This window comes from Macaca fascicularis, chromosome 2 (genome assembly GCF_037993035.2).
Source record: "Macaca fascicularis isolate 582-1 chromosome 2, T2T-MFA8v1.1".
Lineage (NCBI taxonomy): Eukaryota > Metazoa > Chordata > Mammalia > Primates > Cercopithecidae > Macaca > Macaca fascicularis.
The window spans coordinates 99,035,675-99,061,455 of NC_088376.1; the positions used below are offsets into that span (position 1 = coordinate 99,035,675).

Sequence of the window (25,781 nt, forward strand, 5' to 3'; positions counted from 1 at the left end):
AATTTTTAAAAAATTAGTTGGGTATGGTGATGCACATCTGTAGTCTTAGCTACTCCAGAGGCAGGAAGATTGCTTGAGCCCAGCAGTTTGAGGCTGCAGCAAGCTATGATTACACCACTGTACTCCACCCTTAAAAAATAAATAAATAAAAAAGGGAAAATATCTTCAACAAAGGATAGTTCTGTCTGTTTCTCAGTCTTCCTCAACAGATAAATGTGTGAAGTAATGGAAGGTGGAAATTTCAGAGAACACAACATTAATGCTAGGGGCGTCTGACTCTGTGTGAATTATAATTGCCCTAGATCTAGATGGGCTGATAATATTAGAATCCCCGTCACTAACTGAAGAGAGAGTTGTGAGTTAATGCCTTCCTAGATAACCTAGATTATAGACTCATTATCTTGGCAACCAGCCCCTTCCAATGTGCTCTCAGTCTGCCTTTCCAGCCCCTTCTCTCTACCTATTCCCAGCTGCCATGTATTCTAAAGCCTCTATGCTTTCATTTTTGTTTTTGCCTTCCTGGATGGTCTTTCCTGCTGTCTCCACCTGAAACTATTCCTCTCTAAAGAACAGATGAATTGCCGGCTCTCTGGGATGCTTTTACTCACCCTCACTCCCACCCCAGGCTGAATGGACCCTTCTCTAGATCACTTAGCATGTTGTTCTACAGTTAGGTAAAAAGTCTACGCATCACTAGATGAAGAGCTTTCTTTTTTTTTAATTTAATTTTTTTTTTGACACGTCGTCTCCCTGTGTCACCCAGGCTGGAGTGCAGTGGTGCGATCTTGGCTCACCGAAAGCTCTGCCTCCTGGGTTCACGCCATTCTCCTGCCTCAGCCTCCTGAGTAACTGGAACTATAGGCACCCGCCACCATGTCCCGCTAATGTTTTGAATTTTTAGTAGAGATGGGGTTTCACTGTGTTAGCCAGGATGGTCTTGATCTCCTGACCTCGTGATCCACCCGCCTTGGCCTCCCAAAGTGCTGGGATTACAGGCATGAGCCACCGCGCCCGGCCCCAAGACCTTTCTTTATTACCAGGGCTTCCACAGACCTGACACTTGGTAGCTCTTCAATAAATAATTGCAGAATTACTGGAAAATTTTACTGTTAACTTAGGCAGTGGCAAAACCATTGTTTGGTAGCTTAGGATAGCAAGTAAATAGGAACATTTGCTAGAAAAACAGATATTTTTAAAAATCCAATTCAAGGACTGGGTGTGGTGGCTCATGCCTGTAATCCCAGCACTTTGGGAGGCCGAGGCAGGCGTATCTAGGAGTTCGAGACCAGCCTGACCAACAGGGTAAAACTCCATCTCTACTAAAAATACAAAATTAGCTGGGTGTGGTGGTGGGCATCTGTAATCTCAGCTACTTGGGAGGCTGAGGCAGGAGAATCTCTTCAACCCTGGCAGGCGGAGGTTACAGTGAGCTGAGATTGCGGCATTGCACTCCACCCTGGGAAACGAGCAAAACTCCATCTCAAAAAAAAAAAAAAAATCAAATTCAAATGATTATGGAAGTAGTGGAGAAATAAACAGGAAAATGATAAATAATTAAGACAATATATAATATGGCTATATTTTAATCTGTTGTTGGTATGGTTTTCTTTTTTCCCTTGGGATTAGTATCTATCTCTCTACTGGATATTAATTTCTTGTATTTTCTCATTAGAGCAAGTTACTCAGATGGAAAACTGAAAGGTCCTCCTAAACCATGTGCTGGCAATCAAGGGACCCAGATCACGGTAAGAATGGTACATGGGAGCGTAAATTGTTGAAGCTTTGTTTGTATAAATATTGGAATAAAAATTAAAATTGTCTCTGAGTTTTCAGGGTAATAATAAAATGAATTTGCACTAGTCAATGGAGATCCCAAGATATCATCCTCTAAGCAAGATAAATGACTATTGGCTTTTGTGGCATGGCAGCCTGCGACCTCCTTGTCTTTTTTAAGGGCTAGGAGATTCTTTACTGGGATGGCAAAAATCAATGGCAGGGTAGTTGGCATTGAAAGAAGATTAAGCTTGACTCCAGAGGTGTGGGTTAGAGCCCAGCCTTGTCACTCAATGGTTGTACGTCCAGAGGCAAGTCACTTAACATCCCTTAACCCCAGTTTTCTCATCTATCAAATGAAACAAAGAATACTTGTCCTCTTGACTTAAAGGGTGTCTGATGAGACATATGACTATATCATTAGCTGGGAGAAAGTCCATCATGCTGCCTATGTATAGTGCCTCAAGTTGGTCTCTTTCCCTTCTGTGATTCCACAAAGCACCCTGCTGTCATGTTATGCATCCTGCCCCTCCACCCAAGTCCCATCTAGAGCATATCTTCTCGAAGTCCACTGTAACCTGCCTAATCCTAGGTGTGACGAGGCAGGCAGGAGGCAGAAAAAAATGTGTGTTTTGCAATACATGTTAAGAGAGATCTTGGGCTGGGCACAGTGGCTCACACCTGTAATCTTAGCACTTTGGGAGGCCAAGGCGGGCGGATCATCTGAGGTCGGGAGTTCAAGACCAGCCTGACCAACATGGAGAAACCTCATCTCTACTAAAAATACAAAATTAGCCAGGTGTGGTGGCGCATGCCTGTAATCCCAGCTACTCAGGAAGGCTGAGGCAGGAGAATTGTTTGAACCCGGGAGGCGGAGGTTGTGGTGAGTCGAGATCGCGGCCTTGCACTCCAGCCTGAGCAACAAGAGTGAGACATGGTCTCAAAAAAAAAAAAAAAAAAAGAGAGATCTTATACCACAGTGACCACAGTGTGATTTCCAAGAACTTCAAATGATCTAAGAAATTTTGTGATTATTATTAGCTTGAAAAATATCTTTTTTTTTTTTTTTTTGAGACAAAAGTCTCAGCCTGTTGCCCATGCAGAAGTGCAGTGGTGTGATCTCAGCTCACCGCAATCACTGCCTCCTGAGTTCAAGCAGTTGTCCTGCCTCAGCCTCCTGAGTAGCTGGGATTACAGGCATGCGTCACCATGCCTGGCTCATGTTTGTATTTACATGCGTGTCCCACTAAATCATGTACTCTTCTGAGCAAGATCATGCTTTGTCTTCATATTTTCTGCACAAAGCAAAGACCCTGACACACAGATAGCCCCCAGTGCGTAGTTGAGAAATCAGTGAATGAATGTGGGAGGCAGGAAAAATGTCCTTTAATTCTTCTGTTAATGCTGTGTTATCCCTGGCCTCAGTCAGTTCTTAGAACTGAGCTGTTGGTAAATATAATTGGATTCACTATCTTAAGACCTAGCTTTTGCTAGGACATCTTGGGTTGTATTTTCATATACTTCTATGATTTTACAAGAAAAATCGATCTTCTGTGCAGGTGGAGGACCTTTTTTACAACATAGCCACGAGGAGAAAAGCTTTAAAAAATCCAAGTGAAGAATATGGGAAAATTTTGGAAATTGTTGGCAGGTACAGTCCAAAATCTGGGAGTGGGTCTCTGAGATTTGTCACCAAGGTAATATGTTCTAGTGTTCATAAATTGTGAACAGTTGCTGAGCTAGATGGTGAAAAGTAAAACTAGTTTCTGGTCAAGGTTTAGCCACCAATTTTGCACTTTCTCTCATCTCCCCAGGAAAGAGCAGTTGGTCTTTAGATCAATGAGAGCTCTTTGATGGCCGCAAAACAAACTGACTCTAGCCAACTTGAGCTAAAAAGAAATTTAGTGGAAGGCTGAGTTACAACATGAAGTGTGTGCAGTTGCCCCTTGGAGAGAATAAGAGCCAGGGTGCCTCTGGGACTTAATGTCATTACTGTACACCAGTTGTTTTTATTCTTTTCCTGACTTTGCTCTGGAGTCAGTTTACTAACAGTGCATTCGATGATCATGTGCCCATATCTATGGGGAGAAGGTTTCTTGATTGGCAGTCTTATTAAGGGTGCATATCAAATAGAATGGAATAGAGGTAGTTTCCCAAAGGAAGATATGAGAGGCTGTTACCAGAAAAAGGAGAAGGGATTCAGGACAGATGAAAACATTATATCCATGACAGACTTACTCTGCTGGTACAGATGGTACAGATGGCTTCAGTATAGGCTCTCCGAACCCACATATCATTGATTGGGATATATAATATATATATATTTCTAAAAAAATCTAAAATGATTCAAACATTTCACACCTCTCTCTATATATATGTATTTTGAGACAGAATTTTGCTCTTGTTGCCCAGGCTGGAGTGCAATGGTGCAATCTCAGCTCACTGCAACCTTTGCCTCCTGGGTTCAAGTGATTCTCCTGTCTCAGCCTCCCGAGTAGCTGGGATTACAGGCACATGCCACCATGCCTAGCTATTTTTTTTTTTTCTTTTTAGTAGAGAGGGGGTTTAATCATATTGGTCAGGCTGGTCTCGAACTCCTGACCTCAGGTGATCCACCTACCTCAGCCTCCTAAAGTGCTAGGATTACAGGCGTGAGCCACTACGCCTGACCATTTTTCAGTATTTCTTTTTTTTCTGAATCAGAGTTTCACTCTTGTTGCCTAGGCTGGATGGAGTACCATGGTGTGATCTCAGCTCACCGCAACCTCTGCTTCCCAGGTTCAAGCGATTTGCCTGCCTCAGCCTTCTTGAGTAGCTGGGATTACAGGCATATGCCACCATGCCTGGCTAATTTTGTGTTTTTAGTAGAGATGGGGTTTCTCCATGTTAGTCAGGCTGGTCTCGAACTCCTGACCTCAGATGATCTGCCCGCCTAGGCCTCCCAAAGTGCTGGGATTACAGGCATGAGCCACCGCACCTGGCCCATTTTTCAGTATTTCTAAAAAAATCTAAAATGAGTCAAACATTTCACCTCAATAAAATGACACTGGTTTATACATTAAGTGTCTTTGCTTTTTCTTGAAATTTTATAAATCAGTGTCAGAATATTCATTACCTCCTAAAAATAAAGAGTTCTAGTTGACTGTTTTGGTTCTAGGTGTGGTAAAGTGAAACATTGTTACTGAAATGCATTTTGCTAGGCACAATCCTTCCCTTCACAAGCTCCGTAGAGAAAAGAGAAATAAATGACTGCCAACCAAGAAAAGGTTGGGAGATACTGGAATAAGACCCAGGGGCAGGAAGAAGCCAGTGAGGAGGGCGTATTGAGGGCTCTGAGAGAGAGTAAAAGCAGGGCTTGTTAGAGCTAGCTTCTCAAGATGTCCTTGAGGCAAACCAGACCTTTGGGACACTCTGAAAATAAAACTGAAAGTGAAAAGATTGTGGGCCGAATGTGGTGGCTCACGCGTGTAATTCCAGCACTTTGGAAGGCCGAGGCAGGCAGATCACCTGAGGTCAGGAGTTTGAGACCAGCCTGGCCAACATGGTGAAACCCTAAAAGTACAAAAAGAATTAGCTGGGCCTAGTGGCAGGCGCCTATAATCCCAGCTACTCGGGAGGCTGAGGCACGAGAATCGCTTGAACCCAGGAGGTGGAGGTTGCAGTGAACCGAGATCATGCCATTGCACTCTAGCCTGGGCAACAAGAGTGAAACTCTGTCTCAAAAATAAATAAAAATAAATAAAAAAGAGATTGTGGTGTGATATCCTGGATTCTATCAGCAACCTATAAAAGCAGAGAGGAGCCTGTGTTTTGATTCAGTCACATTTAGCATTTATATCTCTATGAAGTTTCTGCTGGTTTATTTTTCTGTGGGTAAAATATTAATAGGCTGTATGAAGATATTTTTCTTTATGTGCACCTTTGTTTAGATTACTCAACTCCAGCAACTTATTTAACTAAAAGTGGCCTCTGCCATCTAGTGTGTGTTTTTGGCAACTTTTTTCTTACTCTTTTGTTTTTCTTTTCCAGGTATTCAATACACAATGCAGGCATTAGTTTCTCAGTTAAAAAAGTAAGTTATTGGTTTATGGGGGATGGTTTTGTTTTATGAAAAGAAGGGATTTTTAATAGTTTGCTGGTGGAGATAAGGTTATGATGTTTTCAGTCTCAACCGTGAGACAATAAATCCTTGTGTCTTCTGCTGTTTGTTTATCAGCAGGGAGAGACAGTAGCTGATGTTAGGACACTACCCAATGCCTCAACTGTGGACAATATTCGCTCCATCTTTGGAAATGCTGTTAGTCGGTATGTCGATAACCTATATAAAAAAATCTTTTACATTTCTTATCTTGGTTTATCATTCCATCACATTATTTTGGAACCTTTCAAGATAGTACCTGCCTTAAGAATTTGCTTTAGTCAAATACACAGGCTTGTTTTACGCTTCAGATTTGTTAATGGAGTTCTTATTTCATGTAATCAACACTTTCTGGGTGCATGTAATCTTCTAGATGCTGTGGCGTGAATCATGTGTTCTTTCAAGGTCTTAGTCTTGAAAATATTTGTAGTGTAGTAGAATTATTTTATCCTCCAATGCTCCTTCTTTTCCTTGTATTTCCAGTATCATCACTTTAGGATTTCACTTATTTATCATTCAACGTTTATTAATTGCCTCTCATATTCCAGGCTTTGTGCTAGAAGTTAGGGATATAAAGACAAATAAAATATTTCCTGCCCTTGAAGACTAGATTTGTGTCATTAAATCTTCATTTTCAAGAAAAGCATAAGAGGGGAAGGTGTTTGCATTATGGATTCCTCATAGTGCTCCTCTCTGCATATAAAAACCACCATTTCCATCATAGATTCCTAGCTGTCTCAGGACTTTATAAAGCCCAAAGTGCCTATGTCATAATCTGAGGGGAAAAATACTGAGACCCTTCCATATATGGGAGGTATATGGATGAGACAGCTCCTGACTTCATTTTTCCCAGAAATCTGAAAAGCAGCAGCAGTCATTCCAGAGCCCAGTTTCTACTTTGAAGGACAAATTTTTTATTCTTTGAGCTAAACCGACTAAGGAACAATTAGTTTGCTTTTAATTTACTATTTTCATTCTAATCGCGAATGAATTAGTTTTTTAAAACTGCTCCCAGAGTGAAGGGAGAGCTCTGCTTGTACAGTGTAACTTTTCAGAGCTTCTTTAACTAGATTTTAAGATCAGAATTAGTTGTTGGGAAATCTTAGGGATTGTACAAGTTTAGAAATCCTCTAGAGCAGCAGTTCCCAAAGCAGGCTTCCAGAACACTAGCTTCTTGAGGCATTTTGAGAAAAAGAGTTGCTGGTTCAGTGTGTATGGGAAGTGCTGCAAGCCATACCCTCCGTTGAAGACACTCAGACCACACATTACTGCATAAAAAGCTTCCACCAGCCATTTGGCAAACCCTTATTGAATGTCTGCTATTTCCTGGGTATTGTGCTATATGGTAGGGATATAGTAGTGAATAAAGAAGAAATGATGCTCTCCCTCAGCTGACTTTTCAGTTGGAAAGACACATGAAATAATTATGCCATTCATTAGCAGATTGTCCTTGATGCCTCACTGGAAAAATAAAGGACATAATGGGAAACTCTGTAGGGTGAGAGAAAGGGATCATTAGAGAAGGTTCTTTGAAAGAAATAATTTTTGAAATATGAAGGATAAATAGAATTAACTAGGTACCAATAGGTTAAGAGTAGAGCTTTCCAGACAGGGACTAGTTCTTCGGAAGGTCTCCAGACAGAAATAAGTGTTGCTTGTCTGAGGACCTCTTTTTCACCTATTAACCTTCCCTCCCCAATAGACACTCCTGGGAACAACACACACTGTAGAACCGCATTGTGGTGCTATTCGGTATAGCAAGTAATTCAGCGGAGATAAGTTCTTGGAATCTCATCTTTGGGATTTGTTTACTAAGATACATTCAAGTTTCAGCAAAATAAGGTCTCAGAGCTTGGACTCATTGTTCTGTTTTAGCAATTAGAGCAGTACCTGGCGCATAGCACAGGTGCTTGAAAACACTGACCGAGTAGGATGGGTGGGTGGGTGGGTGGGTGGATGGATGGATGGATGGATGGATGGATGGATGGATGGATGGATGGATGGGATGGTTGTTGGGTGAATGGATGAACAGACAAATGGATGGATGAATGGACAGGCACAGGAGGACCTCAAATGGACCAAGTCTCCGGGGCCCTCATTTCACAAAGTTAGTTTATGGGAAGGAACCTTGTGTTTTTAAATTCTGATTCTTTTGTAATGTTTGAGTTTTGAGTATTTTCAAAAGCTTCGGAATCTCTTTTCTAACCAGAGAACTGATAGAAATTGGATGTGAGGATAAAACCCTAGCCTTCAAAATGAATGGTTATATATCCAATGCAAACTACTCAGTGAAGAAATGCATCTTCTTACTCTTCATCAACCGTAAGTGAAAAAGAACCACATGGGAAATCCACTCACAGGAAACACCCACAGGGAATTTTATGGGACCATGGAAAAATTTCTGATCCATAGGTTTGATTAAACATGGAGAAACGTCATGGCCAAGTTTGGTTTTATTGGGAAGCATGTATAATTTTTGTCCTAAGTCTGCGCTTAGCCCTCCCACATGTGCTCATTGCTGGTTGACTGTTGGAGTCTGGTTCTCACCTCTAAGAGGAAGCCCAGGAGAGGGCATAACAGGCTCCTGTGAGCCAGCACACCTTCCTCACCCTGATGGTGTCAGAGTCTTTACAAGCAAGCCCTAGCCAGAACATTGCTGCAAGAGATCAAGGGCCACATTTGAAATTGCACAGCAGGACACGGAAAAGGAGTACCTTAGGTATAGGCATTGTCATTAAAGAAATTGCTAAGATACTTGAGATTTTCCTTTTTAAAGAATGAGCTTTATGATACAAAGAGAAGTTCTAAAAATTAGGGAGGAAATTAACTAAATTAATTAGGATATTTCTCAGATTCGTTTACAGTTTTTATCTCTCTGCTGACATAGTGTTTACATGATTGTTATTTACTAAACAAATGCTATTTTATATTCTGCTCCTTATAACTTAATTGTTTATTACAAGGTTTTGGTGGTGACCTAGCAACAACAAATAATCCCAAACACAGTCTGAATTTTTCGTTTTCCATCCAGAAATAAGATGAATCTTTCCATTTCTGTGTTTTCAGTTTTCATCATTTTTATCTTATAGATTACTTATCTTTATTGTTTTAAAGCATTTAATAATAATTTTATAGTTTTTGTTTTGTTTGCTGTTGGAAATGGAATATTCCCTCCTTCCATTTAGAGTGCTAACCAGTCGTAAATGTCTCAAAATATGCAGTTTTACAGCAGTTGTTCAAAGCAATACAGGAACAGTAAGGACAGAGCCAATCATTTTACAAACACATTCTGTTAAACTGATGTCTATTAGCAGAGTTTTTCCTATTTTATTAGGAAGGACTTACACCTGATATATAACAAAGATTGTGTTAATCAAGGCTCAGAAAATGTTTTTCATTAATTTTTTTCCTAACCATGAAGAATAACTGCTTTGTAACACACATGCTGGCTATAAAGCAGACAAAAAATTCAATGTAGGTGCTCTCTGACTCTCCTCTGTCCGTGTTTCTGTTGGGGCTGCTTACCACAGCCTCTGCATTATGATTAGCTAATGTGTTCACAATATCAAGTTCCCAGTAGCAAAGAAAGGTCGAGCTCTTATGCATGCCATTCATTTATCTACACTGTGCAGGCGCACTCAGGTGGCAGAGACAAAGAACACTCCTTTGGCGCATCTCAAGTTCAGAATTCTCAGCAGAGGGGCTCCAGCTGTCCTTTTGTCAGGTGCCCACGCCTGCTCCAGGCCTGTGTGGTCAGGACACATGTTACAGAGTACAGTGACATTAATGGTGGGGCCATGGATGTGGTGAGCACTCAGAGGATATTAGTCTCTTCATTGATAAAGTCACAACCACTCTTCCTGTTGGAAATAAAAAGATTTGACATATCCTTGTCTACAACAACACAGGACAACAGATAATCAGCAGGTCATCTAAAATCTGTCCAGAGAGAAAGGAGAGCTGTGTTTCCTGAAAATACATCTTCCTCTGATTTTAGTCTTATTTTTTTCTGCCTTTATTGCTTTCTACCCTCTCCAAACTAGCCTCATTTCCTAAATTACCTTGAATTTGCATTGACACTTGTAATGCCCGAAATTCTGGAAAACTCATTATGGCTGCTCCACCGTCGGAACTTCCTGAGCAAAGTTAGTTGCTCTCTCGGCTCACTTTTTAGCACACATAGCTCTATAATAGTGCTGGCCACTTGGGATTGGAATTGCTTTATTTATCAGCATGTTGTCTCCCAGCACTTGGTGTGTGTGATATCCAGTATGTATTTGCCGAATGAAAAGTCTGAGGGCTGACATCATACTTCCCACTGTGCCCAGCAAAAGCACAGTTAGTCCACATGAGCTAATGGGGGCAAAGGGAAGTGAGGAGGGAGAATGTATTACCTTATCATGTTTTCTGTTACTTGACTGAAGTAAAACAGTCCCAAGCCGATAGTAAGATACTGGGCTGGGAAGTGGTGACAGGTAAAGGTGCACCTTTCTTCCTGGGGATGTGATGTGCGTATCACTACAGAAATGTTTTTCCTGAGGTGATTTCATGACTTCGTATGAATGTACACCTGTGACCTCACCCCTCAGGACAGTTTTGAACTGGTTGCTTTCTTTTTATTGTTTAGATCGTCTGGTAGAATCAACTTCCTTGAGAAAAGCCATAGAAACAGTGTATGCAGCCTACTTGCCCAAAAACACACACCCATTCCTGTACCTCAGGTAATGTAGTACCAAACTCCTCAACCAAGACTCACAGGGAACAGATGTTCTCTCAGGCTCTCCTCTTTGAAAGAGATGAGCATGCTAATAGTACAATCAGAGTGAATCCCATACACCACTGGCAAAAGGATGTTCTGTCCCTTCTTACAGGTACAAGGCACAGTTTTCCTTCATTTATTCACTAATTTAGCAGAACCTCACTAAGAGCCTCCTATATGCCAGGCTCTGTGTTAGCAATAAAAAAAAGGAATGCCATGCCTCACCCCATCAGGAGGTGCTGACAGCTTATAGGCAGAGTGGAAACAGATGTGCTCTGAAGGCTCTAAATATTACCTCTGCTGGGGTCAGTTGGGAAGCCACAACAGCTACTGTTTTTCTTCCATAAAAGACAATCAGCTGGGCATGGTGGCTCACATATGTAAATCCCAGCACTTTGGGAGGCTGAGGTGGGTGAATCACAAGGTCAGGCGATCAAGACCAGCCTGGCCAACATGGCGAAACCCCATCTCTACCAAAAATACAAAAATTAGCCAGGCATGGTGGCGGGCACTTGTAGTCCCAGCTACTCGGGAGGCTGAGGCAGGAGAATCACTTGAACCTGGGAGGTGGAGGTTGCAGTGAACTGAGATTGTACCACTGCACTGCAGCCTAGGTGACAGAGCGAGAGTCCGTCTCAAAAAAAAAAAAAAAAAAAAAAAAAAAAGACTATGTCCTGCTCTGTGGAGGTTCTTGTCTTAAAATATCCACTGTTGTTTGCCCAGATGTTGATGTAATTAGTTTAGCAGTCATACAGTTTAGCACTTGCATTAAATAGACCAAACCCCATAGTAGGTATTTGAAATACAGAATAAATGTGAGGTACCCCTGCTCTAAAGGAATTTACAGTCCAGAGCTGACTTATGGAGGATTTCTTTGTATTATTTCTGGCTCTGCTACTAATTTGTCTATTTCATGTCCTAATTATCCTAATTTATCATTGTTTTCATTTTGATTGAAAGGGGGAGAGCATAAAAATTGTGGTCAAAGGTAGTTTTATTTTATTTTATTTTTGAGATGGAGTCTTGCTCTGTCACCCAGGCTAGAGTGCAGTGGCACAATCTCGTCTCATTGCAACCTCTGCCTCCCAGGTTCAAGCAATTCTCCTGCCTCAACCTCCCGAGTAGCTGGGATTACAGGTGTGCACCACCACGCCCAGCTAATTTTTGTATTTTTAGTAGAGATGGATTCTGCCGTGTTGGCCAGGCTTGTCTCGAACTCCTGACCTCAGGTGATCCTCTCACTTTGGCCTCTTGAAGTGTTAGGATTACAGGCCTCAGCCACTGCACCCGGCCTAAAGTTAGTTTTAATCAGGGTCCAAACAGGAGATAGAAACCATGCAACAATTTGAATAGATGAATAAAGAATTACAAACTGGAGATTAGAGTAATAGAGAATAGAGTAATAAGACATAGGAACAGCATATATAAAGAACAACCATTTCCTCCTAGGGCTGAGATAGCATCCCCTCACCACACTGCCCAACCTACTGTCTGAGATGCATACCTTGTTGAAGAGAACGTAACTGGCTCGCTGCGAGGTAAAGTCAATGAGGCACTCCCCAGTACCACTCTGAGGGGATGCTGGGAAATACTGCCCGTGAGAAGAGTACACATGCTGCTGGCCACTTGTGCTGAAGAACTTGAAGTCTGATAGGAATGCACCCTAACCTGGCATAGAAACCCCTTTCTCCTGCTGAGTCCCTCTAGCGCCTTCTACTGGCAAAGCTTCACATTGCAAACCTCCATTATCACAGAGCAAGCAATGAAAGATGGACTCAGAGCTGAGGCAATAAATTGATAGCTAGCATAGCCTCTAAACTGATTTTTATGACTACATTTTATGGATAGAAAGTGTTCTTGCATATATTGTTTCCTCACATAATAGAGGACTTACTTATTCATGGTTGCAGATGAGAAAACAGATCCTAAGAAGTTAAGTGACTTGCCCAATATCACACAAAAAATTTCCACTAGTTCTAAAATGAGAGTAACTACAGTTAACATATATTATATATGGCAGGTACATATAAAGCACTTGGCATGAATGTTTGGTTTTTTTTTTTTTTTTTGAGACGGAGTCTTGCTCCGTTGCCAGGCTGGAGTGCAGTGGTGCGATCTCGGCTCACTGCAACCTCTGAGTCCCTGGTTGAAGGGATTCTCCTCCCTCAGCCTCCTGAGTACCTGGGATTACAGGCATGTGCCACCAACTAATTTTTGTATTTTTAGTAGAGATGTGGTTTCATCATGTTGGCCAGGATGGTCTCGATCTCTTGACCTCGTGATCCACCCGCCTCGTACTCCCAAAGTGCTGGGATTACAGGCCTGAGCCACTGCGCCCGGGCACTTGGCATGAATTTAATTCCCACCATAAACCTGTGAGATAGGTAATTCTGTTATGTCCACTTTACAAATGAAGAAAACTGAGGCAAAGAAAGATGATGTAACTTAACGCAAAGCTACACAGCTCTGAAGTAGTATGGCCAATATTTGGACACATTCAGACTCGATCCTGAGGTTTTGACCACTGTGTCATCCGGCCTCCTCAAATCTTCTGGCCACCACATACACCATATGTGCCATATGTGGGCTTTTTCTCCCCCTCCCACTATCTAAGGTAATTGTTCTCTTTTATTTTCCTGCCAGTTTAGAAATCAGTCCCCAGAATGTGGATGTTAATGTGCACCCCACAAAGCATGAAGTTCACTTCCTGCACGAGGAGAGCATCCTGGAGCGGGTGCAACAGCACATCGAGAGCAAGCTCCTGGGCTCCAATTCCTCCAGGATGTACTTCACCCAGGTCAGGGCGCTTCTCATCCAGCTGCTTCTCTGGGGCCTTTGAAATGTGCCCTGCCAGACATGAGAGCCCAGATTTTTGCCTGTTACTTAGGAACTTTCTTTGCAAGTATTACCTTGATAGTTTTAACATTTTCTTCTTTGAACCTAGTTATAAAGGTATTGTGCTGTTGTTCCTAGGCTTAGAGTCATAAGGCCTGAGCTCACTTCCTCACTTTGCCTCCATCTGGAACCTTAGACCAACTTCCTAGGAAAACGAGCTGTCTGAAAACAGAATAGGGTGCCTCTTCAATGCGCTCTTCACTTTAGATGTTCAGGAGGAGGTTACTCCTACCTACACATGGCACAGTGGAGGGGCTGGACCCCAGGGAGGCAGTGGGAAGAGTGGAAAGAGCGGAGGCTCTACTGTTGGACAGACCTAGCTTACCAGCTGTGCGACTAACCTTCCCTGGCCTCCATATCCCTCTCAGTAATGGAGGAATGGATCATCCCCACATCCAGGGACAGTTACAAGCAGTCAGTGAACAGAAAGTCTCTGGTACAGCTTCTAAGTGCTTCTTATTCTAAGTCACTTCACTTACCTGAGTTCTCAGTTTTGCGGTTTATAAGATAAGCAGGTTGGATAAAATGCTCTTCAATATACTCCTGGTTCTGAGATGATGTGATTGTGGACAGCCCTTTAATCATGGTGAAGATGTTCATCATAAGCACACTGAAACTACAAAATAGAAATATAAATATTTTCTGCATTAAATTATGCTGGATCCTCGAAGCAGAAACTGGACTTCTGTGAGAGCCTGCTTCACAGAAAACTTAAAATTCCCAAGCAGATGAATGCTTCTCAGAAGGACACTCACAGTTACCTACCTGGAAAGAATCTAGATGGAAGTGGCATGGGCACTAAGCGGTGAGATTAAACCCAGCTAGGGCAGACCCACCAGCCTTGGACCCCCCAACACCTAGAGATTGTTGATGCAAAGAGGAAGGTTCTTACTGGTGAGACCTGAAAGGGATATGTGACAGACCTGAAAGGGATATGTGGTAGGTGGGAGGAAGAAGTTCTGTCTGGAAACCAACCCTTGTTCCTCCATTATTGATTGACTCCTGGTACCAACGTGAGCCCTGGGTCTTACAGAGGCCTTAAGTCCCTATGCCTTCTAGTGCCCATGGATGAGATGAGGCCACACATGCGCCCAGTGGGTTAACGTGTCTAGCGTGAGTAAGGCTCTTGGAGCACTATGATACACAGGAAATACCCAGTAACTGTTAGTTGGTTTGATATCTGTTCCCGTTGCTCACTTAAGCTCAGTGCCCCTTTACCGCTCCTTTTATTCTGCCTCCCTCTGCACATGTGCATCGAGAATCCTGAGACACACTGTGTTGGGTGCCCAGGGATGCAGCATAGATGTTGCTGCCTTCCACAGAAGCGCTCATGGACTACTAGAGAATATATCCCATGGGAGAGAAAAACAGACTCGGGAGAATATAGCAGGGGCCCTTGTCCTGGACTTGGTCAGTTAGGAAAGGGAGGGAAGAGACATGGAGCCTGGGACCCAAAGGGAGGGGGAATGAAAAGAGTATTTCTGGCAGAGGAAATGGCAAGGATAAAGGCCTGGAGGCGCAAGAGAATATGTGTTTGAGGATCTGAAAGTTGAGTGCAATGGGTCCAGTATATGCTACCCTGGCTGCCATTAGAATTACCTGGGAAACTTAGAAAATTCCAGTGTCTGGGCCCTGCCTAAACCAATAAATCATTCTTGGGTGGTGGGGTCTGGGCCTCAGGATTGTTTAAAACCCTCCCCAGGTACTGTCATGTGCAGCTGGGGTTAAGCTGTGCTGGGGTCTGAGTATGGATCTATTAGGACAAGCGGCAGTGGTAGAGTTGAGGCTGCAGAATTCAGGCCAAATAGAGAGGTTTTCATCAGGATATTGAAGAGTTTAGATTTCAATTTCATGGGAATGGGTGGGATCTTACTTGCATTTTATGAAGAGCTCCCTGGTTGCAATATCAGAATGGACTGGAGAGGAGCAAGATAGAATCCTACAATGATTTGGGAGAAGTGGTGAGGGGCTTGAGACACAGGAAGTAGCCCCATTCACTAATAGTTGAGGATGTAGAATTGCCAAGACCTGGAAATGGTTTGGCTGGTGGGGAGTGGGAAGAAAGGCCCAAAGTGTGAAATGAAGATGGAGAGCACATTGCCTAGCACAGAGTGATTGCCGTTTGCTCTGTCCCAGTTGAGGTCCAAGGGGTTTGCCAGAGATCATATATGGAGTCTGTGGCTCCATGGGGAAAAGAACCTCTCAGCATGCCTGCTTGTCTTATCCTGGGTTAGTCAGATTCATTTTGTTAGATTACATTTTTTTTCTGGTGGAACTCTGCCTAAGTCCTGACCAGTATGTTTTCAGAAGGATCAGAGGGCCTGCCCCTGTCGGTTGGTGCATGACACCAGCTTGGTGGGCTCCTTGCTGCTCCCTGTTTTCATGGATTACCAGAATACCTTCTCTCCCTGCCAGCAGCAGGTCACACTGGCTCCTGACTTTTTGGCCCATGGAGCCACCATCTTTCTGCTTCTCAGATTGTGCCTTGTACTCCACTGATCATGGCCAGTACATCAGAAGCCCTGGTTTGCAGTGAATGCATTTGGTGTGGAAATGAGGAACCCTGGGGATTCCACACATCATATTTGGTTGCCATGTTTTTCCTCCAATCTTTCACCATAACAACAATCAACTCAGAAGATTTCTATAACCACTTATGTGGGGGTTTCTCCCCACACACTAAACAAGCAGTCAGTTCCACAGTGGACAGCAGCTGGTCTCCTCCAATTTAATTCCAACACTGTCTACTTGGAGATAGCATTAGATCCCACAGGTTCAGGGTACAGTCCCCTAGACTGCCCCCAGTCTCCTGCTTCAGGTACCAGTCACAAGTCCAGGACTCTAGAAGTTCTGACCAGTTTCAAGTTGGGGTTCCCAAGACCCCCCACTTTATTTTTTATTAATTTGCTGGAGTGGCTCATAGAACTCAGGGAAACGCGTACTTAGTTTTCTGGATTTATTACAAAGATTTAAAAAGATACCAATAAATAGCCAAATAAAGAGATACACAAAGCTAGGTCTGGAAGGGTCTGGAGCGCAGGAGCTTCTGTCCCCATGTACTTGGCTCCCAGCACATGGATGAGTTCTTGTTCATTTTCCTGTCAGCCTCAACATGTTCAGCTTTCCGGAAGCCCGCAAACTCTGTCTTCTTGGGCCTTTTATGGAGACATCGTTAGGCAGGAGTGATTGAAACGTGGACAACTGTGTCAAAATATGATTGGACATAAAGGGGTCTAAACTCAGTAAGACCTGTTTGTTCAGATTCTTCTTGGCCTCTCTGTGGCCATTCTTTCCTCCAGGATATGGGGCAGGACCCCTATGGAATGAGGGTCTTATGACCCACAATCAGATTAGAGTCCTGCCTTGGGCAAGTGAAAGGAAAGCAGGAGAAGGTAGGGAAATTCTGTTTCCTAAGACCTTCTGAGGCCTACAGCACCCCAACATTGTAACAAAAGACTATAACAGGACTATGGGAGTTATGAGCTGGAAACCTTGGACAAAAATATATACATATTAAACAAATATTAAGTGTATACGTACTTATGTATATTAAGTATATACGTGTGTGTAGATACATATATATATATATATATTTTTTTAATTTACAGGTACGTTTTGGGAAGCAGAAATTACCATAACTACTCTGAAAAATCTTTTAAGTCTGCTTGAAGTTAGAAAAGTCACTGTACCTTTTTGTTTCCATTGGCCCTGTACTTCCTAATATACCCCAGCAGGAGGTGCATAATGTCTTGTTATGTCATTTTGGTGATAAGATTCATAAGTGGGTTCAGCTGGTGACAGCCTGATTCCCTCATTGTAAACTTACCCATCAACATGTAGCTTAATGGTGTCACCTTTCGTTGATGACCATTACCTGAATCAGTTATTTCATTAGATTGCAAGATTATGATTTTCTGATTTTATCATTTCTTCTGTATTGACTGTAATTCTTTCGTATAGAAGAACTTTCCCTTGTTATAGCTATTTGGTTGTCCTGAAGTACAGTTCTTACTAGAAAGTAAGACCAAATGCTGAATTATATCCCTCTAGCTATCAAGTTTCAAAGGAATGAATGATGTCCTAGTAATTTCCAGTGGTGTTTAATGATGTTTTCCCTTCTCTTTCTCCCCTCTTATTCCCTCCCTCTCCATCTCCTCCCTCCTCACTTTCAGTTTTTTGCTTTTTCAGTGTTTTGTCATAGCTATTAACAGAGCAACACATTTTAATCAATTATAGTCATTTTTCTTTTTGATGCTCAGATTATCCCATCTTAGTCCAGTGGAACCAAGCCCTTGGAGTTAGGGCCCTCTACCTTTTGACCGAATTCCATTAGTCTTGATAAATTCCTTGTTTCTGACAAGACGATGTTGCAGGCACATTTTATACTTTTCCAGCCCAAGCGCCGGAATAGGCTTTTTCTCCAAGGAGCTGTAGTTCATTTTAGTGGGAAATGGTATTTAGAGACTATAATCTGGGATCTGGGAGTCCTCATTGCTACTGGGTAGTCATTACTTTTAGGCCTTTCCAGTGGTCAGAGCTAGGAAATATGTGTATTTAAAAATGGACAGTTGAATGGTTGTTGCCAGGAGCTGGGAGGAAGGGGAAGTGAGAAATTATTGTTTAATGTGCACAGAGTTTCAATTTGGGGAAGATGAAAAAGTTCTAGAGATATCTGGTGGTGACGGTTGTGCAACAATGTAAATGCCACTGAGCTCTCACTTAAAAATGGTTAAAATGGTAAATTTTGTATATATTTTACCACAGTAAAAAGTCTTCTGGCAGCATCCCCCTAGACAAAAGTATGAAAATTTTACACCGATTTTTCCATTTCAAGATAATTTTAAGATTATAAGTATTTTGCTTAATTCTTGAATTTTATACCTGTAAACCTTTTGTACTTCAAATTTTGGGCAGAATTGCTTCTCTAACAATCATAATTATACCTCATTCTAGCTTCTTTCTTAGTACTGCTCCATTTGGGGACCTGTGTATCTATGCTTCTTATTCTGAGTCTCTCCACTATATATATATGTATATATGTTTTTTTTGTTTTGTTTTTGTTTTTGTTTTTTTGATACAGACTTTGCTACCAGGACTTGCTGGCCCCTCTGGGGAGATGGTTAAATCCACAGCAAGTCTGACCTCCTCTTCTACTTCTGGAAGTAGTGACAAGGTCTATGCCCACCAGATGGTTCGTACAGATTCCCGGGAACAGAAGCTTGATGCATTTCTGCAGCCTCTGAGCAAACCCCTGTCCAGTCAGCCCCAGGCCATTGTTCCAGAGGATAAGACAGATATTTCTAGTGGCAGGGCTAGGCAGCAAGATGAGGAGATGCTTGAACTCCCATCCCCTGCTGAAGTGGCTGCCAAAAATCAGAGCCTGGAGGGGGATACAACAAAGGGGACGTCAGAAATGTCAGAGAAGAGAGGACCCACTTCCAGCAACCCCAGGTATGGCCTTTTGGGAAAAGTGCAGCCTACCTCCTTTATTCTGTAATAAAACTGCCTTCTAACTTTGGCTTTTCATGAATCACTTGCATCTTCTCTCTGCCTGACTTGCCCTCTGCTTCCTCTGGAATGGTGCTGTGGCTTTGTCCACTGTCTGCCTTTGACCATAACTTGAGAGTCACCCACCATAATGTCCTTCGAAATAACTTAAATGTCCACAGTTCTAAGCATGAGTTAAAAACACTTCAGACTGTGGAATAGTTGCTCAATTGAATAAACACACATACCAGAAAAAAAGCAGGTTTATCTTTTATTTTTAGTAAAGAATTTTGATAGAGCCTCAACACCAGAAATGGCTAGAGAGAGAATCTGCCTAACATATCTGGAGGATTATTTTTCATCCTACTTAAAGCCGCTTTCACTTTTTTTCAGGAAAAAAACACATGTTCTGAAGCTAATTTATAAAACTCCCTGGCTGGGTGCCATGGCTCACACCTATAATCCTAGCACTTTGGGAGGCTGAGGCAGGTGGATCACCTGAGGTCAGGAGTTCGAGACCAGCCTGACCAACATGGTGAAACCCCATCTCTACTAAAAACACAAAATTAGCCAGGCGTGGTGGCACATGCCTGTAATCCCAGCTACTCGGGGGGCTGAGACTGGGGAATCACTTGAACCCAGGAGGCGGAGGTTGCAGTGAGCCGTGATCATGCCATTGCACTCTAGCCTGGGCAACAAGAGCAAAACTCCATTTCAAAAAAAAAAAAAAAACTCCCTGAAGTATGTGGGCTAGTGGTGAAAGAAACCTGGAGAGAAGGAGCGGGAATAATAATAATAATAATAATAATAATAATAATAATAATAAATGTTATTTATTATTATTTAAAAAAAAAAAGTGCTCATTTGATTTTGAGCACTTCCAGTGTACATTCTGCAGGTACTGTAAGACGTTACCTCACAAAATCTCTAAGGTGGATATTCTTTATTTAATGTGTACTTATATGAAACCTGGAGCTCAAGGTGAAGGAATTTGCCCAAGGCTGCACGTGCACTATCGTGGCACTAATTAGCCATGTGAACTGAGATGCATTACTTCAGTTTGCTCATTTCTGAGTCAGCCTAGCAAGATGACTTCTAAGAATCTTTTCCAGCCAGGCACATTGGCCTGTAATCCCAGCACTTTGAGAGGCCAAGGCGGAAGGGTCGCTTGAGTCCAAGAGTTGCACAAACACACACACAGATTAGCCAGGCATGGTGGCAAATGCCTGTAGTCTCAGCTACTCAGGAGGCTCAGGTGGAAGGATCACTTGAGCCCAGGAGGTTGAGGCTGCAGTGAGCCGTGGTCAAGCCACTGCACTCCATCCTGGCTGACAGAGTAACACACTGTCTCTTAAAAAAAAAAAAAAAAGATTTTTTTCCAGGGAATAATAAAGGAAGCTAATATTTATGGAGCATCTACTGTGTGCCAGATACTTTGCATACGTTATCCCATTTAATGCTCTTATCCCTGCAGGGAAAGTATTACATTTGTTTATCACTTGCAGAACTAAGTGATATTTACCACAGAGTAGTCAAATATTTTTAAGCCCAAAATCAAGTGGTATCATTTTTCTGCTGAGAATGTTTCAGTGGTTTCCTTTGCACTTGGGATAAAACTTAAATCCCTCACCCAACCCTTGCTCCAGCCCTCCCCTTTCCTTCTCCCACATGGTGCTTTGGCCATACAGCTCTTGTGGCTGATCTGAACTGACTGAGCTTTTTACCCTTTTGCTTTTGCTGTTCTCTCAGCCTGGGAACCCCCTGGTTACCTCTTGGCTTGCTTGGCGTGGTGGCTTACACCTGTAATCCCAGCACTCTGGGATGCCAAGGTAGGCGGATCACCTGAGGTCGGGAGTGTGAGACCAGCAAGTCACCTCTTGCCAGAGACCATCTTTGTCCATTCAGTCTGAAGTTCTTTCTCCTCTCATTTCCCCATCATTCTGTTATGCTACCTTGTTTTATTTTCTTCATTGTGTTTATTGATACTTAAAATGATCTCTTTTCTGTTGCTATTTGACTCTCCCACTAGAAAGTAAGCATTGTGGGTTGGGTGCTGTGGCTCACACCTATAATCCCAGCACTCTGGGGGGCAGAGGCAGGCAGATCGCCTGAGGTCAGGAGTTCGAGACCAACCTGGCCAACATGGTGAAACCCCGTCTCTACAAAAAAATACAAAAAATAGCTGGGTGTGGTGGCTCGTGCCTGTAATCCCAGCTACTTGGGAGGCTGAGACATGAGACTCGCTTGAACCTGGAAGGCAGAGGCTGCAGTGAGCTGAGATCACACCACAGCACTCCAGCCTGGGAGACATAGTGAGACTATGTCTCTCAAAAAAAAAAAAAAAAAAGTAAGCATTGTGAGGGCAGGTACCTTATCTGTTTTGTTCATTGCTGGATGCAGTTAGTATATAGCAGTGTCTGATGGATGGGTAGATGGAGGAATGAATGAATGAGACTTGACAAATTCAGCTCACTTGTTCAACGCCCTGCAGCTCTACAGGATGAAGCTATACTCCAGAGTCCTGCTACATTGGCTGCATGGCCAGCTGCTGGGATCTGAGCGTTGTCAGATAAGCAGTCTATCAGAGAACAGACTGATCTTTTTGGCCTGCCACCAGCACAGGGGTTCATCCACAGCTCTGTGGAACCAGCACAGAGAAGTTGCTTGCTCCTCCAAAATGCAACCCACAAAATTTGGCTAAGTTTAAAAACAAGAATAGTAATGATCTGCACTTCCTTTTCTTCATTGCAGAAAGAGACATCGGGAAGATTCTGATGTGGAAATGGTGGAAGATGATTCCCGAAAGGAAATGACTGCAGCTTGTACCCCCCGGAGAAGGATCATTAACCTCACTAGTGTTTTGAGTCTCCAGGAAGAAATTAATGAGCGGGGACATGAGGGTACGTAAACGCTGCGGCCTGCCTGGGATGCATAGGGCCTCAACTGCCAAGGTTCTGGAAATGGATAAAGCAGTCATGTTGTCAGAGTGGCCACTACAGTTTTGCTGGGCAAGCTCCTCTTCCTTTACTAACCCACAATAGCATCAGCTTAAAGACAATTTTTGATTGGGAGAAAAGGGAGAAAAATAATCTCTGTTTATTTTAATTAGCCTTAATTGGTATTCTTGTTAAACCATAGGAGTCAGAGTAAATCAGTCATTTCACCAATTTTCAGTTTGTTTCTGTCTTAGCTGAAAGCAATGTAATGGTCAGCAAAATTCTTATCTTGTGTACTGAATGGCATGTCCTGTTGCTGAAAGTGCACAGCTTGGGAGGTAGCCATGAGCTCAAATTCTGGCACTACCACGTCTCTTTTGTGACCTTAGACTCCTGACCTAACCTTTCTATGCCTCAGTTCTTTTTTACCTATAAAATGAAATTAATTTTACCCTTAAAGATCATTGTGCTGTTTAGAGATAAAATGTAAATAATAACACTTGTTACAGAGTAAGGAGCTGACACTTATATTCTGAAGACAAAGTAGTAAATCATTATCATCTTTGTCAGAAATAGGTTTTGAGAATACCCGAGTATAGAACTATCTTGATCCCTGTTACTTCAAAACTAAAATAATGGTTTTAGGAATTAAAAGGTGAGGCTAGTCACCTCCAAGGGATGAACTGACTCAGGGATTGAGGTGTGTAACAGTGAACTGGCCCAAGCAACAATCCTAACCCCACTTTATGAGTGAGACAGTAATGGTCTAAGTGTAGACATCATTGTCTAGGGCTCCAGTAGGCAGCTCTGTACTTGAGAACTTAGCAGTGACCCTTCTATTTTTCATCTATTATACTTTTTTTTTTTTTTGACACAGGGTCTCACTCTGTCACCCAGGCTGCAGTGAATTTTTTTTTTTTTTTTTTTTTTTGGTAGAGATAGGGTTTTGCCATGTTTCCCAGGCTGGTCTTGAACTCCTAGGCTCAAGTGATCCTCACCTCTGTCTTCCAAAGTGCTGGGATTACAGGTGTGAGGCAGTACACCTGGCCTATTACACATTTCTTAATTAAGGTAGTCAAATTTCAAAACTGTTACAAAGTGTATCTTAAAATATGACAATCTGGTTTAATTTTTAAAAGAAATGAGTAGCCAAGGAGCAATTCTGTGCCTTTCCCACTAGTCCCTAACCTTTTAAAATAGCTGCTTCTTGCCCGGGTGCAGTGGCTCACGCCTGCAATCCCAGCACTTTGGGAGGCCAAGGTAGGCAGATCACGAGTCGAAACCATCCTGGCTAACACGGTGAAACCCCATCTCTACTAAAAATACAAAAAATTAGCCAGGCGGGGGTGGTGGGTGCCTATAGTCCCAGATACTCGGGAGGCTGAGGCAGGAGAATGGCATGAACCCGGGAGGCGGAGCTTGCAAGTGAGCCGAGATCGCGCCACTACACTCCAGCCTGGGCGACAGAGTGAGACTCTGTCTCAAAAGAAAAACAAAAAACAAAACAAAACAAAACCATCTGCTTTTGATTCAGTGGCTTCTTTAATTTTTTCAGTCTCAGTCACCACTTGTCTAAGCAAATTCAGGAAAGCTTCAACTTGCCTTTCTACATTTGTTCCCTTTTCTTAGCATTTTGGGCCTTTGTTTACATGTGGGAAAAGACCCACAGGTCGTCTCTCCCTTTGGGCAGGATACAAACTTCCTGTGACTGAGGTTTTGCTAGCTGTAGAAGTGGCTGCCAATTGGCTTCTGGTTTTTATTTCCATGATTTGCTCCAGTTGCTCTTCCCTTCCATCATTGTTAGCTTTCAAGCTAGGAACTTTTAAAATGCTTTTAAAAGGTGAGCTGTTACTTGATGCATTTAGCAGTCTTCCTCACAGTGGTTTTGATGGACAGATTCCCTCAGTTTGGAAATTATGAGTTTTCTTTAAGGGTTTGTCTCCCTCATGTATAGCAGGCTGTTGAAAGTTACAATGTCAATAACTTTCTGAATAGTATCAAACTGTTTTCATTGCAGTGTATTAACAAAGCTAACCTGCCTCAAGTTTGGTCAGCTTTGGAGTCTTGCTGAGGCTAAAATGATAAATCTAAATGATTTAAAATTGTATATTCCTACACAGTATCTCACTTAATTATAGAATAGTCTTGTGAGGGAGGCAGAGCAGATGCCATTTTCTCTATTTTAAAGATGAGGAAAATGGAAGGGAAAATGGAGAGGACAGACCAATTGCAACATCTCCACAATCAAAAACAGGCCCAGGTTCCTGCCTTGTTGGTGGTGGGTTGCTACTGGCAGTGGCCTTCATGCAGGAAGGCTAGATGCATAACCAGGTCAACAGCCCTTGCAGGACAAGCATGCCATGTAATTCTGATTTCATCGACTGGGGCTGGTGTTTTCAAACATGCTGGTGTAGGTCTTACAGACGGAGTCGCCTGTGCTGTGGGGAATGGAATGTGCTCTTGCTTTGGAGCCAGAACTCCTCTGAAGCTCCCACCACCTACACCATTCAGAGACCAGACAGAAATTTGTTCAACATTTTGGGCATGATTTTCTTGCTTTGTAAAATGTGCTACACTGCAGCCTTTACTGGGCTGTGGTGATGAACACTTAAGATACTGTGTGTGTGCTTTATAATCGGTAAGGCACTGTTCAAGGAGAGGGACCTCTGCCATGAGCCCCTACCCGCTGGTGTCTGGTTGACACCCAAAGCCCCAGCCTGGGAGAAGCTGATTCTCTTTGAGTTGAATGCTGTATAGGGATTTGACTGAGGCTCAGATTTGACGAGGAAGACCACTAGCTTTAATAGACCAACAGGCTGACTACTCCCTGATGAAGTTCCCCAGGTCATGAAAGAAGTAAGAGATACATTCCTTGTCACAGCTTTCTTAGTTGCACCTGACCTGTATGATTATTTGAGCAGTGTGTTGTCTGTGCAGGGATCATGTTTGTGGAGCTCACTGCCTCGTCCTTGGTGCTGAGCAGAGTACCTGACATGTACACTCAGTAGATATTTGCTAAGGGAGCAAGTCAGTGATTGAGAGGAGCAGCCTGGGAGGTAAAGCCCTAGAATCTTTATTTTAAAGGGATGTCAAAGTTGAACGTTCAGTTAGACAGTTCTCTTGAGTTTAGGGATTTACCCATCCATGGTGGACACATTTTGAGTTAACAAGTGAGGTTAATTTTGACAGGTTCCAGTATCCAGGCAAGCATTCTATGGAATAAGGCTCATCTCAGGGATTAGTAATGACTGAATTTACTTACTGCTAGTCCCATAATTTTGATCTGTTAATTAATGGGGTTAAGAAATGTCATAAGCTATTTGCTACCATTTAGAGTGAAAATACCCTTAACATTTTTTGCCTCCAGATATCCACACTTAATTTCATTTTCTTGCTCTTTGGTGAACAGTCCTGGGTCTGAATGTATATATTCATGGTTTGTCACTAGGTGACAGGTTTTTTTGGTACAAGAAATCAGTTCGGCGAACATTTGTCAAGTAACTTCTCTGTAAAAAATGTACTGTGCCAAGCTCAGAAGTAGGAAGTGAAATGGATCAACTATGACCCCTGCTTTAAAGAATACCGTGGTGTTATCTGGGAATTGTTTAGGTAGAATGAAAGAAATCCTCTAATAGAGATATGAGGCCAGTTCAGCAGAAAGCCAGGGTGAGATCTCCTGAGAGGGATGGAAGAGTGTCTGGATTATCTCTGGTAACAGCAAGGGTACTGGCATACAGTGGCCATTGGAAGACAGCCAGCAGGGGATGGGGGCATTTACCCTTGCAAGTGAGCA

General features: G+C 42.7%; 1 protein-coding gene and 1 long non-coding RNA gene across 13 annotated transcripts in view; one reads left to right on the forward strand and one right to left on the reverse strand.

Annotated features, from left to right (window-relative positions):
- MLH1 (mutL homolog 1) overlaps positions 1 to 25,781 on the forward strand; it is a 54,698-nt gene that overhangs the window by 11,079 nt on the left and 17,838 nt on the right. For 4 of the 12 annotated variants that reach the window (XM_005546623.5, XM_005546625.5, XM_074031640.1 and 1 more), the window contains exons 5-13: positions 1,673 to 1,745; positions 3,333 to 3,424; positions 5,803 to 5,845; positions 5,990 to 6,078; positions 8,121 to 8,233; positions 10,539 to 10,632; positions 13,314 to 13,467; positions 18,646 to 19,016; positions 21,804 to 21,952. In XM_005546623.5, coding sequence (XP_005546680.3) covers positions 1,673 to 1,745; positions 3,333 to 3,424; positions 5,803 to 5,845; positions 5,990 to 6,078; positions 8,121 to 8,233; positions 10,539 to 10,632; positions 13,314 to 13,467; positions 18,646 to 19,016; positions 21,804 to 21,952 — 1,178 coding nt within the window. The remainder of the gene's footprint in view (positions 1 to 1,672; positions 1,746 to 3,332; positions 3,425 to 5,802; positions 5,846 to 5,989; positions 6,079 to 8,120; positions 8,234 to 10,538; positions 10,633 to 13,313; positions 13,468 to 18,645; positions 19,017 to 21,803; positions 21,953 to 25,781) is intronic. The other 8 variants (XM_074031642.1, XM_065540346.2, XM_074031643.1 and 5 more) reach the window with 3 other exon arrangements.
- LOC141409662 (uncharacterized) lies at positions 8,350 to 12,242 on the reverse strand. The gene is made up of 2 exons (XR_012430973.1): positions 12,175 to 12,242; positions 8,350 to 9,771 (listed from the first exon to the last, which is right to left on the reverse strand). It is a non-coding gene; the product is annotated as an uncharacterized lncRNA (long non-coding RNA).